This window comes from Leptonychotes weddellii, chromosome 6 (genome assembly GCF_054177405.1).
Source record: "Leptonychotes weddellii isolate Sample4059 chromosome 6, ASM5417740v2, whole genome shotgun sequence".
NCBI lineage: Eukaryota > Metazoa > Chordata > Mammalia > Carnivora > Phocidae > Leptonychotes > Leptonychotes weddellii.
The window spans coordinates 138,078,960-138,094,040 of NC_138374.1; the positions used below are offsets into that span (position 1 = coordinate 138,078,960).

Below are 15,081 nucleotides of genomic sequence, written 5' to 3' on the forward strand. Positions count from 1 at the left end.
GGTCGCTGTCACGGCAGGGGGGTGCCACCGCGGGAGTCTGTGTGGTGGGCGGTTGTGTTTCCCTGGCTCCTGGAGGGCGGGTGAGGCTTCCTCTTCTCTGATTCTTCTCTGCCCTGCAGTGATAGAGGCCTTAGGGGTGCTGGAGCCCCGGGACTCGCCTCTACCCTGGCGCGATGGGAGCCTCTCAGACCTGAGCCTGACCGGCGAGGAGCCGGCCCCCGGAGGCAGCCCAGAGGATTCGGGCTCAGCCCTGAGTGCCCAGTCCACTGAGACCCTGGAAGGGCCAAGTGGGCGGGCGCCCAAGGCGGGCGGGCGCCAGGAGGAGGCCAGCACCCCCAGACGAGGGCTGGGCGCCCGCCTGCAACAACTGCTCACTCCTTCCCGCCGCCCTCCTGCCTCCCGCGTTGCCCCACCTGAGCTGCCCCCTGACCTGCCTCCCCCTGCCCGCCGTAGCCCAATGGACAGCCTCCTGCGCCCCCGGGAGCGGCCTGGATCCACTGCCTCTGAGGTAGCCAGGGAGGGGACGGTCCATTCGCCTTAGCCCCCGGAGGCCCCAGGAGAGGGCCCGGAGAAGGGCCGGCTGATGGCGCTTTCTCCTGTGATGGCAGAGCTCAGCCTCTCTGGGCAGTGAGTGGGACCTCTCTGAGTCTTCCGTCAGCAGCCTGAGCCTGCGCCGCTCCTCAGAGCGCCTCAGTGACACCCCCGGGTCCTCGCAGCCGCCTTCCCTGGAAGTGAGGAGAACCCCTCCCACGCAGACATGCTTGAACGCACGCGTGCAGGCTCCCCGCCTTTCCCTCTGTCGAAGACGGGCTGGGGACGGTGGAAGGAGCCCGGGCTCCTGAGCCCGGGGGGGCGTCTTCTCGCCCGCAGATCCTGCTCTCCAGCTGCTCCTTGTGCCATGCCTGTGACTCGCTGGTGTACGACGAGGAGATCATGGCCGGCTGGGCGCCCGATGACTCCAACCTCAACACCGTCTGCCCCTTCTGCGCTTGCCCCTTTGTGCCCCTGCTCAGTGTCCAGACCCTTGATTCCCGACCCAGGTGCCCCAAGCAGGGCGAGTGCTACGAGTGGGACAGGGAGGCGGAGGGTCAAGGGCTGACCCCCGATCTCCCCCTACAGTGCCCCCAGCCCCCAGCGTGCCCCTGCTGGTGCCAGTAACAGCAAAGATGCTCCCATCCCTGGGGGCCCAGGCCCTGTGCTCAGTGACCGCAGGCTCTGCCTTGCCCTGGATGAGCCCCAGCTCTGCAATGGGCACATGGGGGTAAGGGCTGGGCCAAGGGGGCACAAGGAATGGGTGTTTGTGTGTGTTGCCCAGTGGTGGGACGTGACAGGCATCGAGGGCACGGGGCATCTCAGAAGCTGCTGAACGTGATGGCTCAGTGGGAAGCAGGGCTCCGAGGCTGGGGCCGGATCCGCCCCGTACCGCTCTCCTCCCTCTTTGTGCCTGACAGGCTGCCTGCCGGCGGGTCGAGCGTGGGGCCTGGGCGTACCTGAGCCCCCTGGTGCTGCGCAAGGAGCTGGAGTCGCTGGTGGAAAACGAGGGCAGTGAGGCGCTGGCACTGCCTGAGCTGCCTGCCGCCCACCCCATCATCTTCTGGAACCTTCTGTGGTATTTCCAGCGGCTGCGCCTGCCCAGTATTCTGCCATGCCTGGTGCTGGCCTCCTGTGATGGGCCCCCGCCCCCCCAGGTCAGTGCCCTCCTGCGGCCCCTGCACTGGGTGTTCGCCACCTCACCTCTGGGTCTGTCCCCTCAGGCCCCGTAGAGTAGAGCGAGCACAGGCCTGGGAGTCAGTTGCACCTGCTCCGACCCCTGGCCTTTTCACTTCACGCCCGAGCCTCCGTTTTTCTCATCTGTAAAACGGCCTAAGTGCCCAGCGCCCAGGGTTGTTAAACGCCTGTGTAGGGCTTGGTACACAATCACCACGGTGACTCCTTGACGTCTATTACTCGACCAACATCTATTGGACACCTTTCGGGGCCTGGGCACTTTTTAGGCACGAGGGGTGCAGCAGCTCACAGAACAAAGTGGGTGCTCTCAGAGAGCTCACACTCATGGGGATGAGGCTTTCTTTCCCTCTCCCCTCTGGCTATATCCCACCACGTCCCTCTGTTTCTTGGAGCTTCGCTGGTCCGTTTCCAGCCCTCTGCCTGCCGTCCCGTGAGTCTGCCTCCTTTGTCTTGGCTCCTTGCAGGCCCCACCTCCTTGGCTGACGCCTGACCCAGCATCCGTGCAGGTGCGGCTGCTGTGGGACGTTCTGACCCCCGATCCCAGTAGCTGCCCACCTCTCTACGTGCTCTGGAGGGTCCACAGTGAGTCTGGTGTTTGGCCTAGGCTGGGAAGGGGTGGGTCCCACGCCCAGAGGGCTCAGTGACCCTGGCCGCCTTCCTCTCTTTCACCCAGGCCAGATCCCGCAGCGGGTGGTATGGCCAGGCCCCATACCCGCACCCCTCAACCTGGAGCTGCTGGAGGCCGTGTTGCGCTATGTGGGTCTCAGTGAGGTGCACAAGGCTGTAGGGCTCCTGCTGGAAACTTTAGGGCCGCCTCCCACTGGCCTGCACTTGCAGAGGTATGGTGCTCCCATCTGGGAGGTCCCTGGCCTGTCCCCGGCCCCATACTCCCTTTCTCTCAGTCCACCCTCTGCCCCCACTGCAGGGGCATCTATCGTGAGATCCTATTCCTGACGATGGCTGCTCTAGGCAAGGACCGTGTGGACATAGGTAAGGGAGTGGGCAGGGGCCAAGGAGTGGAAGTATCTGGGGCCAGGGGTCAGCGGGGAGGGGGGGGGGTTGTCGAATTGTAGTCTGTTGACATACCTCCACCCTCTTCCCTAGTGGCCTTCGACAAGAAATACAAGTCCGCCTTTAACAAGCTGGCCAGCAGCATGGGCAAGGAGGAGCTGAGGCAGCGACGGGCACAGATGCCCACCCCAAAGGCCATTGATTGCCGGAAATGTTTTGGAGCACCTCTGGAATGCTAGGGACCCTTAAGCTTTCCTCTCCAGCCTGGGGTGGGGAGGTTGAGGGAGAGTGGATTCTAGAGCTACCCTGCCTTCCTACTCCTTTCATAGAGGAGTTGGGAACAGGCTGGGAAGCAGGCCCAGCCGTAGGCTCCAGATGTGGGCAGCAAGAGGGACCCACTGCTAACAAAAGTCACAATCCCCCTACCTCCGACCTGCCCGGTATGTTCACGCTGATGTTGTACGAGGCCTGGCAGGAGTTGGCACAGCTCTGTTCCTCCCCAGATTATACCAGGAACTCTCCTCCAGGGTACCCACAGATCTGCTCTGCCCTGGTCATTTTCTAAGTTTTTGTTTTAAAAAACAACTGGAAAGATACAGAGCTACTGAGCCTTTGCCCTGAATGGGAGGGAGGGATATCATTCCCCGCCAGTGATGGTCCTTCTTCCCTGGAACTGCTGAAGCAACCCAAAGCCCTCCATCATATCTTTCTACTTTAGCGTTTGTATTTTAAGTTATTTATTTTGGAGCCACAGCCCCCTTGCTCATGAGGTTCCTAGGGATGATGAGAAAGAGAAGGGAAATGGGGCACCATGGTTCAGTGGTTTGTAGCTCCTGGAAAGTCAGGAGGGAGCTGGAGGAGCCCCACGCTCCCCTCAGGAAGAACCGGGGCCCCGTCCAGTCCTAATCCTTCCCATTTCCTCCACTATGGGGAATGCTTCACCCACCCAGGGCCCTGACTGAGCAGTAAGGATTGTTCCTTGCAAAGTTTTGTTGGATGTAAATACAGTAAAAGCTGCTTCTGTCTTTTTCCTTCTGTCTCCTGTTCCCTGGATCTGGAATAATGGCAGGGGGTACCTCTCTCTGTCCCCTGGCTGCACATCCTCCTTTCCACCTTTCCATCCCTCGCAGCCTCAGGCACGCTTTCCCTGACCAGGTCTGGTACTGGTCCCTTGGGGCTCAGGGAGTTCTCGGAGCAGGAGAGGGGTGAATCTGGTGCTGGCTCTGGTGGTGCCAGTCTGTGTGGCACTTCCGGCCCTCCCACACAATCACCCCCTTGTCCCTCATTTGTACCCCACACAAAGGCTCCATTCTCCGGGGGCCTTGAGCTCATCTCTGCCTTCTTTCCTCCCCCCAGCTTTCGCCTCCCGGCTTCTCCAGTACCACCACAGAGGGGACAGCCCTCTCCCTGGTAGTTGGTGTTGGCAGCTCTCAAGCATCCTGGGAGCCCTGGCGGCCATCCTAGGCCCCCTCAGTTGCTCTAGCTGCAGGCAGTACTCTTCCAACCAGGCTCTCAGCCTGGGGACAGGACCAGGAAGATAGGGCCAAGGATTAAGGAGCTCACTGAATGTGGGCAACAGGGAGACAGGCCCACTCAGAATTCTCCCTTTCCTGTATAATGAAATAAACACAGGAAGAAAGCTGCAAAACCAATCACCAAAGGGAATTAGCCAACAAAAGGAGGGCAGGAGTGTCAGTGGGGGGAATAACTTATATGCGGCTTTAGTGCGAATTCTCGGTGGGTGGAGAATAGTGGATGAAGCAAGAAGTAGTACTTTCTGAATTCTGGAACGTCAAGCCACAGGACCGACCCTTCCCCATCCTGCGCTGAGTATGGTAGATGCTTTTCCTGTGTCCTAGAAGAGCTGCACAGGAGGGAAGCTGGGGCTTAGGAAATACCCTCTGTCCTGCCTGGGACTAGGAGGCTCCTTCTTCAGAGGGGAAATCCTCACATCAGCCCAGGTTCTGATCGGACCTCACTCCCCAGAATCAACCTCTCCCCATCTCTGCAAGGGAGCAATTGCCTCCCTGACATCACAAGTGTGGTGTAGTATGCCCAGCAGAGAGCTGAACTGCTGGAATTATAGAGAGAATTTTAGGGCTCAGTCCCTACTTTAACAGAGCATACGATCTTAATGGTCTAGAGCGCCCCTTGATTCAGACAATAACGATAATCTTCCTTACCTCCAGCGTGTACTTCTCACCTTTGGGCCTCCTTGTGGAGACCTACAGTCAGATGGACAGGACTACAGAGTTCTTTAACCACAAGAATATCTGGAAATTCCAATAGCAAAGTACTCACTAGGGCATCTGACATCTCTGTCCTGTGGCCTAGGGAGCTGGATGAGGGAGGACATGCCTCATCCTGGCCCAGTTTCTCTTCCCAGACTTCAGAGTGTATACAGGCTTGGGTACGACAAAATTCTAATTAAATCTTGTCTCTGCCACTTACTAATTTTATTTTATCGGCCAAAATACTTAACTCCTGTGCCTCAGTTTTTCCTTGTGTGCAAACTGAGGAGATGGTTTATCAAGATGAATTATGCGATCCACATCAAGTGCTAAGCACACTCCATCAATGCTAGCTTCAAAAAGAAAACAAACAAGCAGGTAGTCTGCAGAGGGAATTGTCAGGTCCACTAAGACAGTGGCCTCACACTTGTCTTCCCTGGAGTTTGATCACTCCAGATTGAAAGTCCCTTCCACGGTCTGACTTTAATTCTGTTGAAAGGTATTTTCTCAGGCTTCACTAGTATCTTCGTCAGGCTGGCATCTTTAACCACCACGCTTCCCCTTCTCCTCCCAGCCCTTGAAGAACGGCTCGTCAGGCAGCAGAGAACGCACTGGAGTGATACTGGGCAAAGCAGCAGGTTAGGGAAAGAGAGCAGTGATTTTTCTGTCCCAGTTACTGCTATGTCCCCAGCACATAGAGGGGTGTCTGGTAACACGATGGGCCCTCTGTCTTGTGTGTTAAATAAATGAGTCCGTGAAAGCATTAACATGAGAAATGATTTTCCGTGCAGGCAAGGCAGGTACAAGTCGAATACCAACGGAAGCTGACTTTAGGACTAAGGGAGTGAAACGGTTGGAAAAGTGAGGAAAACTCATTACAGTTACTATTATGCCTATTGAGTGCTTACTGTGTCCTTGGCACTGTCCTGAACATTTTAAATGTGCTATTTCATACTCCTCACAATTCCCTCTGAGCTGGGCACTCTTCTCCATCATTCCCGTTTTACAGATAAAGGGACCGGGGCACAGAGAACAGAGGTTAAGTAAGTCGCACCCAAATCACACAGCCGGTAAGAGGTAGCGCCAGGATCCAAACCCAGGCAGGCTGACTCCAGAGACCATGTTCCTCCCGCGGACACTGCAAGAACGAAACGAGGCTTCTACCCGCTTACAGGGACATGGGGCCGGCCCGTGTGTGTGTTCAGGGCGCACCTGTCTTCACGTGGCCCCCTCCACCCGCTGCACTGCACGGCGCGACCTGTAAACGATTCGCGCACACTGTAGCGCTTCTGGAGCCAGGCAGTTCTGGGTTCAAAGCACCGCTTTCTCACTAATGCGCTGTCTGACCTTTGCAAGTTACTCAACGTTTCTGAGCCTGCGTCTTGATCTAGCGGGTTCGGATTTCAGCGGCGCCACTCATCGTGGGCAACTCCGGGCACGTCGTGAGGTCCGTACCACGGCGGGGGCAGTGTCCACCGCTAGCGCCGGCCCCTCCCTGACACGCCGGCTCTGCGGGGCCGGGTCCCCGCCGCCGGCGCTGGGCGCGGCCGCACCCCGCGCCGCGCGCCCAGCCATACCCCGACGGCCCCCAGCACCAACGCCGCCGCCCCGGCCGGGGCCGCCGCAGGACCGCGCGGGGCCCCACGCAGACCAGGAAGCCCGAGGCCTGCGGCGGACGCGGGCAGGCCACGCCCCGCGCAGACCGCGAGGCCCGAGCGCCTACGGCCACTGCCATCGTCAAATTCCGGGATTCTGTCGCGACGAACCACCACCCAACGCAGAGCCCAGTGCCGCTCGCCAGTCTCCATCTTTGGAGTCGGAAGAATGAGAGCGGGCCGAGAGGGAATCCCAGTTTGGGGATACTGGGGTACGGCGGCTGCCTGGGGACCAAAACGTCTCTAAGGTAAAGTTGCAGCCCGAAGCGATTTTTTGACCCCCGACACTTAATGGGCTGCTGAAGACCCGGATGTGTCTGGGACTGGCCGAGGTACCCATTAACGCGCCCCCGCTAGACCATCCCCCTCCTCCGCTTAGGGTTGGGTATTATGTACGCCAATCATCACTTCTCCAGCCACTCACTCTTCAAGGGTGGGGTGTAGTCCCGGCATCCCGCCTCCTATTGGTGTGGCCGAGAAGAAGAGGGCGGGGAGGCCGGCTGAGGGCGCCCAATGGGCGTCGTGGCGTGTGGGGAAGGCGGAGCCGAGGCGCTTGGCAGCTGCCCAATCAGCGTCCTTGTTTGTGTGGTGCCGCCGCCGGTGCAGCCGCCGCCGCCGCCGCCGCTGCCCCCCGTCTGTACCGCAGTGTCTGCTCCGCCCGCCCGCCCCGGTCCGGCCCGCCCCCCTCCCCCACCCCCGCCCCCGGTCCCGTCGGCGGGGCCCGGAACCCACTGTGCCGTCGCCTCCCTTTTTCGACGCCTCCGCCGCCGCCTGAGGAGGCGAGCTCGCCGGGAGTTACACCGCCACCGCCAGGTGAGGAGCTTTGGCCTAGGCCCGCCTGGCCGCCCGCCCGCCCGCCCGGGGGCGGCGAGCAGCGAGGACGGGAGGGAGCCGGGAGGAGGCGGCGGTGGCGGAGGTGGGGGAAGGGAAAGGTGGAGGGCGGGGGAGGGGAAGCGCCCGCGAGCCGACGCCCGCCCGCGCGCCCCCGCCTCGCGTCCCCCTCCCCCGCCCGGCCCCGCGCGCCCCCGCCTCGCGCTCCCCTCACCTCGTCCCCTCCCCCGCCCCGCGCGCGCGCTCCCCGGCCTTTCCCTTCGGCCTCGCGCGCCCCCGCCTCGCGTCCCTCCGTTGCTTCTGCTTTGACTCCTTCTCGCCTCCCGCGCGCCCCGTTTCCCCCGCCATCCCCGCTTCCACTCCCTGCCTCCCGCCCGCCATGCTCCCCTCGGCTCCTCTCTAGCGCCCCCCCAACTCTCCGCCCCCGGGGGTGCCCTCGCGGATATGGGGGCCGCTCCCCGCGCGCGGTCCCCGGTCCGCCGGCCGCCGGGACCCGCGGGGGGTCCTTCGGGCGCAGGGAGCGCGGGGGAATTCTCTTTATTGAGAAGGGATTGGGAGCGCAGAACCGTGCCCCTTTATTCCGTCGCCCTCCGGTCGGAGACGGGAATGGCCTCCGCCTGGGTGGGTGCTGCTCTCCGAGCGACCCCGGCGCCCGTTTCCTCGGCGGGGCTTCTGGGGCGCTCCGGACGTGCCCCCCGGTTCAGTGCCGGGGGTCGACGGAGCTGGGACTGGCCCTTCCCGGACCGGAGCGGGCTTAGCGTACTTTCTGCCTCTCTGCTCGCAGCGACGCCGAGGAGCTAGCCACCCCTGTGGGGCCGTCCGCCGGCCCGGGACAGCCCCCCCCCGTGAAGGCACGCTCGCCGCTTCGGGCTCTGCCCCCCGCAGACGCGCGATGTCAGCTCGCGGGGCTGGCGCGGAGGTGGCGGCGGCGGTGGTGGGTGGGTGGCATGTGCCAGTGAGCCGAGCTGGCCGTCGGCCTTCCCTTCTGCTGTCATCCGGAGAGTCAGGTAGCCTCCCCAGAGCGAGTTTTCTCGTTTCCGATAAATGATTAATCGGAGGGCTTTTGTGTGCGTGCGAGAGAGCTGGGAGACGCTTACTGTGTTGCAGCGAAGGAAAAGGGCAGTTGCTCTCAGGCCAGACTGCAGCAGAGATTCGGACTAGCAGCAGCTGGAGGAAAGGCAGGTCTCACAGAACCATGTTGAAGAGCTGACGCTCTTGCGTTTTTGAAACGTTTTTATTTATAAAAATTTAGTTTTTGGATAGATGGTGCGTGCATGTGATTCAAAGTGAAATCTTCCCTCTCGCTTCTCTAGCCGTCTAGCCCCACTCCCCGTTCACTGATTTCTGATTGTTTTCTGGCAGCAGCGTGTCTATATGTTGGAGATTAAGCGAACTTTTGCTTTTTCTTTGATGCACTGACCTAAACTCTTCCTTGAGGTCTGACTCCGATTTTTGGTGTCAGAGTGATCTTGCTAGAGTATCGTTCTAGAGCAGCATTTCTGTCTGTGCTTGATTGGTAAGGAGGCTACTTCTGGAGCTCCTAAAGGCGGTGCGAGGGAGGGCCTCGATGTATTTTAAAGGAAGGCCCGCATCCTTTGGAAGTAACTGCTTTTTTTGTAACTGATACTTAGTCTCTCTTTGGGGATGGACTGGGTCCAGGATAGTCTTTCCTTGGGCTTTTTAAACAGGTAGGTTGTATGAATAATGAGTTAGTGGGAGTACTGATCTGCTAGTGCTGTCTTCCATTTTTAGAGGAATACAATTTTTTAGTCTAGAGGCAGTTGTAGTCCTCATGCTAAGGAATGGAGCAGATAAATATTCATCAGTAGGAATCAGAAGGCTGGACCTGTAGGCTGAGTGACCCAGTTTGAGAAGAGGTGAGGCTTACGGACTTTTGTCCTGCTTATTCCTTACTTAGAGAACACTTTCGATGAAGTGAGAGGAATTTGTAGCTGACAGCAGCATCCATCTTTATGACACTGGTTTGCCTCCCCTGTGTGTGATGTCTGTTAACTTCCTGTTTAGAGGCAGTCCGAAAAGGGTCAGAATAGAGGCTGCACTCAAATACTTGTCTAGGAACGGTGTTGACCAGGTTCCCTGATCAGCCCTTCAAGTCTGAGTTCTGGCATAAGGCCATGGGTGTTGGGAGGGAAGATGTGAAAAATTTTTTCTGAACCTCGTAGTCTTAAAGTATATTCAAAAGCCTGTGTGCTGCCCCCTTTCTTTCTTTCTTTCTTGGACAAATGTTTCCAATCCCCCCCACACACATACCTTTTTTTTTTTTTTTTTCCCCTTTCCCTGGCTTGGCCTGGCCAGACCTTCAGGTTGGATTTTGGTTACAGAACAGCAGAGTGGGGGTGGGAGGAGGGTGTCACTGTGTCAGTAATAGTATCCTGATCGAATGCTGGGACCCCTGGATTCATCCTAGCTTTCAGCAGTATGTTGTATGTAAACCAGGCCTCTTGCTTCAATTTACTGTTTCTTCCTTATCTTCCCCACCCACCGAGCTGGAGGTGCATGTGTAGGGGAACAGCAGTTGTGCTGTCCTGGTTTCTAGACTCTGGAGTATATTCCATGTCAGCCAACCCGTTGGGATGAGCATGTTAACCAGCAGCCCCTCTGCACTCAGAATGCTTGTTGTTTGATTAAAACAACTGCTAGAGAAAGTGTAAGATTTGACCCTTAACTAGGACCAAGGAATTTTCTTTCCTAGACCTTTTACAGTACTTAAAGCCATGCATCATCATGTATCAAGGCACAATAGCCAGGCATTTTCTGAATCAGTTTGGAGGGGAGGGGAGGGGAGGGAAAAAAAAAAAGACACACCCAGATTGACTATAAATCTAGCCCTGGCGTAAAGCTGTCCATTTCTTGCTCAGGAAAAGATCCAACCTATGAGACAGTGCCACACAAAGTTGCAGTTCCCCTGCATTGGCTGAGCTTGGGAAAAGATACATAAGGAAGTTCGGTTTTTGTTGCAACGGTGTGCCTTTTAGGGGGGAAACCTTCTATTAGCTGTATTGTTTGGTGTATCCTCAGTATCCCTGTGATACCTTCTGTAGGTACTGGTTGGGGATCTTGGTGGCTCCAGAGTCCATGAAGCAGAGAGACTCCTGTACCTGTGTAACAATGATGAAAGCATTGAAGAATAGATCTGATTTGAAATGCTCCCTCTTCATGTTCCGTTTTTTCTTTTCAGGGATATCTGAAATATTCCTGTGTGGTTTTGAGTTCATTCAGTAGGAAAGGAGTGACCCAGGGTCATTAAAGAGCTAAGCTTGTCTACTTCTTAGATGGTATGTCCCTCAAAATCCTCTAATCTTTATCGTTGCCTTAAATTGGCCATTAACTGGCAAGAAACTACAGGAGTTTTGGGTTATAGTACCAAAAGCAACAGATGAATAAGAACACATTTTGTTACTTTTGAGGTACGGAACCGGTCAAATCCCAGACCTTAAAGTTATAATAACTGCAGAAACTTCTTGGACAACATATAAACTTTTAATTGTTATTAATACTAACTAGTAAAGTATTAACAAAAATGACAATACCTCCACATTCCCGAGCCATTCTCTTTCTGCTTTTCACATCTGAATGATATACATTTTTAAAATAATTCAGGTTACCGTTACATGAACCTGAAAGTCATGCATTAAGCCTCCTGATCAAAGCTTTCTTGATCTTGTCTCGTTTTGGGGGAAGGTGGAATTTTTTTTTTTTTTTAAGATTTTATTTATTTGAGAGAGAGTGAGCGAGAGCATGAGAGGGGAGAGGGTCAGAGGGAGAAGCAGACTCCCCACTGAGTGGGGAGCCCGATGTGGGACTCGATCCTGGAACTCCAGGATCACGACCTGAGCTGAAGGCAGTTGTTTAACCAACTGAGCCACCCAGGCGCCCGGAAGGTGGAATTTTGAATTACCCAAAATATAGGCCAGAATGTCAGTGGGATTTAGATTAGACATCAGAATTAATAAATTCCCATTATAGTTGTGAGGGATTAGAAATGTTAACCAGAGAGTTAGTGCATCTCTTACCTAGAAAATATTTACGGAGTTAGCTCTTTGAGAGCATTTAAATTCAGACTTCCTGGGAGGGAGGTTGTAGGGCTAGTAAGTGGCAAATTGGAATAGTAGAACACAGGTGTAGAGAATCTAGAAATCCTGAGTCAAATCCTAGTTTTGCCACTTATTAGCTATGATTTTGGATAAGGCTTCTAATATTTTTTCCCCATCCTACCCACCCTCGTCAGGCTCCTAATTTTTAAATTCCATTTCTCTCAGAGTAAAAGTCTGTTCTTACAGTGGCCTGTAGGGTCTTGCATGATCTGCGCTTCCCCGCCCCTTCTCTGTTGATCTCTGTCATCCTTCCTCTTGCTTACTCCATTCCAGCCACCTTGACTTGTTTCTTAAATACATCAGTCACACTCTTTATCTTAGGGCCATTGCACTAGCTATTCCCTCTGTGGGAAATAGCTAGTTTTTCCCACAGAGATAATACAAATGATTAATTTCTTTACCTTCAAGTCTTTGCTTAAGTCACCTTTTCAGTGAGATCTCTTAAAATTGTGCCTTCAACTCTCACCTCTCACTCCTGATTTTTCCATGCTCTATTTTCTTTTTTTACAGTGCTTATGACATATTTGTTACATTTATTGCTTTTTTAATTTAAATTCAATTAGCCAACTTACAGTACATGATTAGTTTCAGATGTAGAGTTCAGTAATTTATGAGTTGCTTATAACACCCAGTGCTCATCACATCAGGTGCCTTCTTTAATGCCCATCATCCATTTACCCCATTCCCCCACCTACCTTCCCTCCAGCAACCCTAAGTTTGTTTCCTATAGTTGAGTCTCTCATGGTTTGTCTTCCTCCCTCTCTGTTTACTTCCCATTCAGTTTTCCCTCCCTTCCCCTGTGATTCTCTGCACTGTTTCTTGAGTGAAACCATATGATAATTGTCTTTCTCTGACTTTTATTGCCTTTTTTAAAAAGTTTATTTATTTAAGTAATCTCTATACCCAGCGTGGGGCTCAAACTCATGACCCTGAGACCAAGAGTTGCATGCTCCTCCAACTGGGCCAGCCAGGCCCCCCCGCCTTTTTTTTTTTTTTTAAGTGTTTATTGCTTATTGGTTCTCCTCCTATGATACAAGGTCCACAAAGGCATGGATTTATTTTGGTGTTTTAATGCCTGATACAGTACTTGATATGTAGTTAATAATAAATATTTGTTGACCAAATAAGAATAATAACTGTTTTCCTAATCTCATGGTTGTTTATAACAAAAGTAGGAAATGTGATTAACATAATATGGGATTTTAAAGTGTGAATTTTGAAGCATCATACAAATTATGATGATAAAATTATTGCCTTCCCATTGAAATGGTAAATAACACTTGTTATTCAAAAAAACCTTCATGTTTTCACATAGATTATCACATCTCTCCTAAACTCCAACCTCTTGTTGCCAGTTTTCTACTGTGTGCTGGACATACCCACTTCTGTATTCCATTGGTACCTCACACTCAGCATTTTCTTTTTTTTTTTTTTTAAAGATTTTATTTATTTGACAGAGAAACACAGCGAGAGAGGGAATACAAGCAGAGGGAGGGGGAGAGGGAGAAGCAGGCCACACAGCATTTTCATCATCAGCTCCCCTTCTGTGATTCACTGAGTCACCTACGCCAGAAATGGGAGCACCGTTATCAGTTCTTTTTTATCTATTACTTTCTGAATATTTCTGAACCGGTACCTCTGTTTCTATTGCTGGTCTCCTGGTTCAGGCCTACAACTCTTATTTGGGAGGTTGCCGGGATCTCTTATAGTTCTCTTTGTTTTTAGTTTTGTTGCCTTTTAAACTCTCAATCATATTAGCTTCAAAATGGTCTGAATAGAGATCTGATTGTTCTCTTGGCCTTTCTCAAAAGTATTCAATAGTTTCCTGTCGTGGAAAGGTAAAATTTAAATTTTGCACAATATTCAGGCCTTGTAATCTTGGCTTTTGCCTTTCTATCCGGCCTTACATTTCTCCCTTACAGTTTATATATGAGCAGATACAGTTCTAGTTCCTAGATCAGCTTCCAGGTCTCATCTCAAATGCTACTTTCTGGGAAGCCTTCTCCTGACTTTCCCAGAGAGACTTAGATTTGCTTTCTTCCTTGATCTCACTCTATAAATGTTGTCTCCCCGCAATGGTCTGTAAACATCCTGAAAGATACCATGTCTTTTTACTGTTGTGTCTCCAGTGCCTAGCATGGTACCTGTCATCTGAAAGATATTAAAGATACGAATATGAGAAAATGTTGCATACATTTAGAAGGTACCCCTTTTGTTATGTTTCAGGGCAGAAGAACAAGGTTGGAGTCCTTGCTCTGCCATTTATCATCTGTGTGACCTTGGCTTAGTCCTTTGAAGCCTTCAAGCCATAGTTCCCTCACCTTAGAAATGGGGATCGAGAACTGCTTTATCTCTTTCACTAGATTTCTGTGTCAGTCAAATGAGGCTGTACGTAAAGGTGCTTTATAAACTGTACAATTGTTAATTATTATGTGCTGACACAAGCTAAGCTTCCCTCACAACTCCTTTTTTCTTGTTCATATTGAAATGAGGCCCCCCTTTTTTTTTTATCATTGAAGCCATAAAATACTCTTCTGCAACATGTGTTCTGTTCATAGCCATTTTCATCAGTATGTGTGATGTACTCCTGTATGTCATCTTAAATGTGGAAGAGTTAAAGACTTTCCCAGTATCCCAGTGGATAAAAAAGGTTGCAAAATCCTGGAAAGTTACCCTTCTCAAGGAGTGTCTCAGTCATGAATTGTGTGATTTTTTCTCAGATTTTTAAAAAAGATTTTATTTATTTGGGAGAGAGCAAGCAAGCACAAGCTGGGGCGGGGAAAGAGGAGCAGAGGGAGAGGGAGAAGCAGGGAGCCAGCCCTATGTGGGGTTGGATCCCAGGACCCTGAGACCATGACCTGAGCCGAGGGCAGACACTTAACCCACTGAGCCACCCAGACACCCCCTCAGATTTTTTTTTATTGCATTTTTGCAACTTTGAGAACTTAAAAGGAATTTTTAATTTTTTTTGAAGATTTTTTTTATTTGAGAGAGCGTGTGCACAATTAGGAGGGCCAGAGGGAGAGAGAAACCCAAGCAGACTCCATGCTGAGTGTGGAGCCCAGTGCAGGGCTTGATCTCATGATCCTGAGATCATGACCCTGAGATCATGACCTGAGCTGAAACCAAGAGTTGGATGCTTAACTGTGGCACCAGGTGCCCCTTAAAAGGAATTTTTTAAATGTAAACTCATTTTTTGAGCACTTCCTTTATGTAAGGCTTTGTACTATTTTAATTCTTATGGTAACTTTGTGGGGGAGACATTATGACCATTTTACAGATGAGAAAGCCCAGTTCCCAGAGAGAGTGTCATTTTGCTGGAATCCAGTATGTAATAGCTCTGCCTGACCTGAAAAGTTGTGATCTTACCATTCTCCTAACATTTCTCATAGCCCTAAAAAGACAAAAACAAAAACCAACCAAACAAAAAATAGAATAGTATTAATAGGTCACAAGCAGGGGGAGCGGCGGGCAGAGGGAGAGGAAGAAGCAAGCCCCCGCGGGGGGGGG

General features: G+C 52.8%; 2 protein-coding genes across 4 annotated transcripts in view; both read left to right on the forward strand.

The window, feature by feature from the left end:
* DENND4B (DENN domain containing 4B) overlaps positions 1-3,770 on the forward strand; it is a 12,156-nt gene extending 8,386 nt beyond the window's left edge. Inside the window, exons 18-26 of the mRNA XM_081823236.1 lie at positions 5-508; positions 609-731; positions 871-1,040; positions 1,120-1,261; positions 1,452-1,688; positions 2,193-2,310; positions 2,402-2,567; positions 2,654-2,718; positions 2,833-3,770. Coding sequence (XP_081679362.1) covers positions 5-508; positions 609-731; positions 871-1,040; positions 1,120-1,261; positions 1,452-1,688; positions 2,193-2,310; positions 2,402-2,567; positions 2,654-2,718; positions 2,833-2,978 — 1,671 coding nt within the window. The 3' untranslated portion in view covers positions 2,979-3,770. The remainder of the gene's footprint in view (positions 1-4; positions 509-608; positions 732-870; positions 1,041-1,119; positions 1,262-1,451; positions 1,689-2,192; positions 2,311-2,401; positions 2,568-2,653; positions 2,719-2,832) is intronic.
* Positions 3,771-6,687: 2,917 nt separating this feature from the next.
* Positions 6,688-15,081, forward strand: part of GATAD2B (GATA zinc finger domain containing 2B) — a 76,271-nt gene continuing 67,877 nt past the window's right edge. The window contains exon 1 of one of the 3 annotated variants that reach the window (XM_006743499.3): positions 6,688-6,873. The gene's annotated coding sequence lies outside the window, so the exon portion shown is untranslated. Of the gene's footprint in view, positions 6,874-7,245; positions 7,439-15,081 lie in introns of those variants that run through there. The other 2 variants (XM_081825561.1, XM_081825560.1) reach the window with 2 other exon arrangements.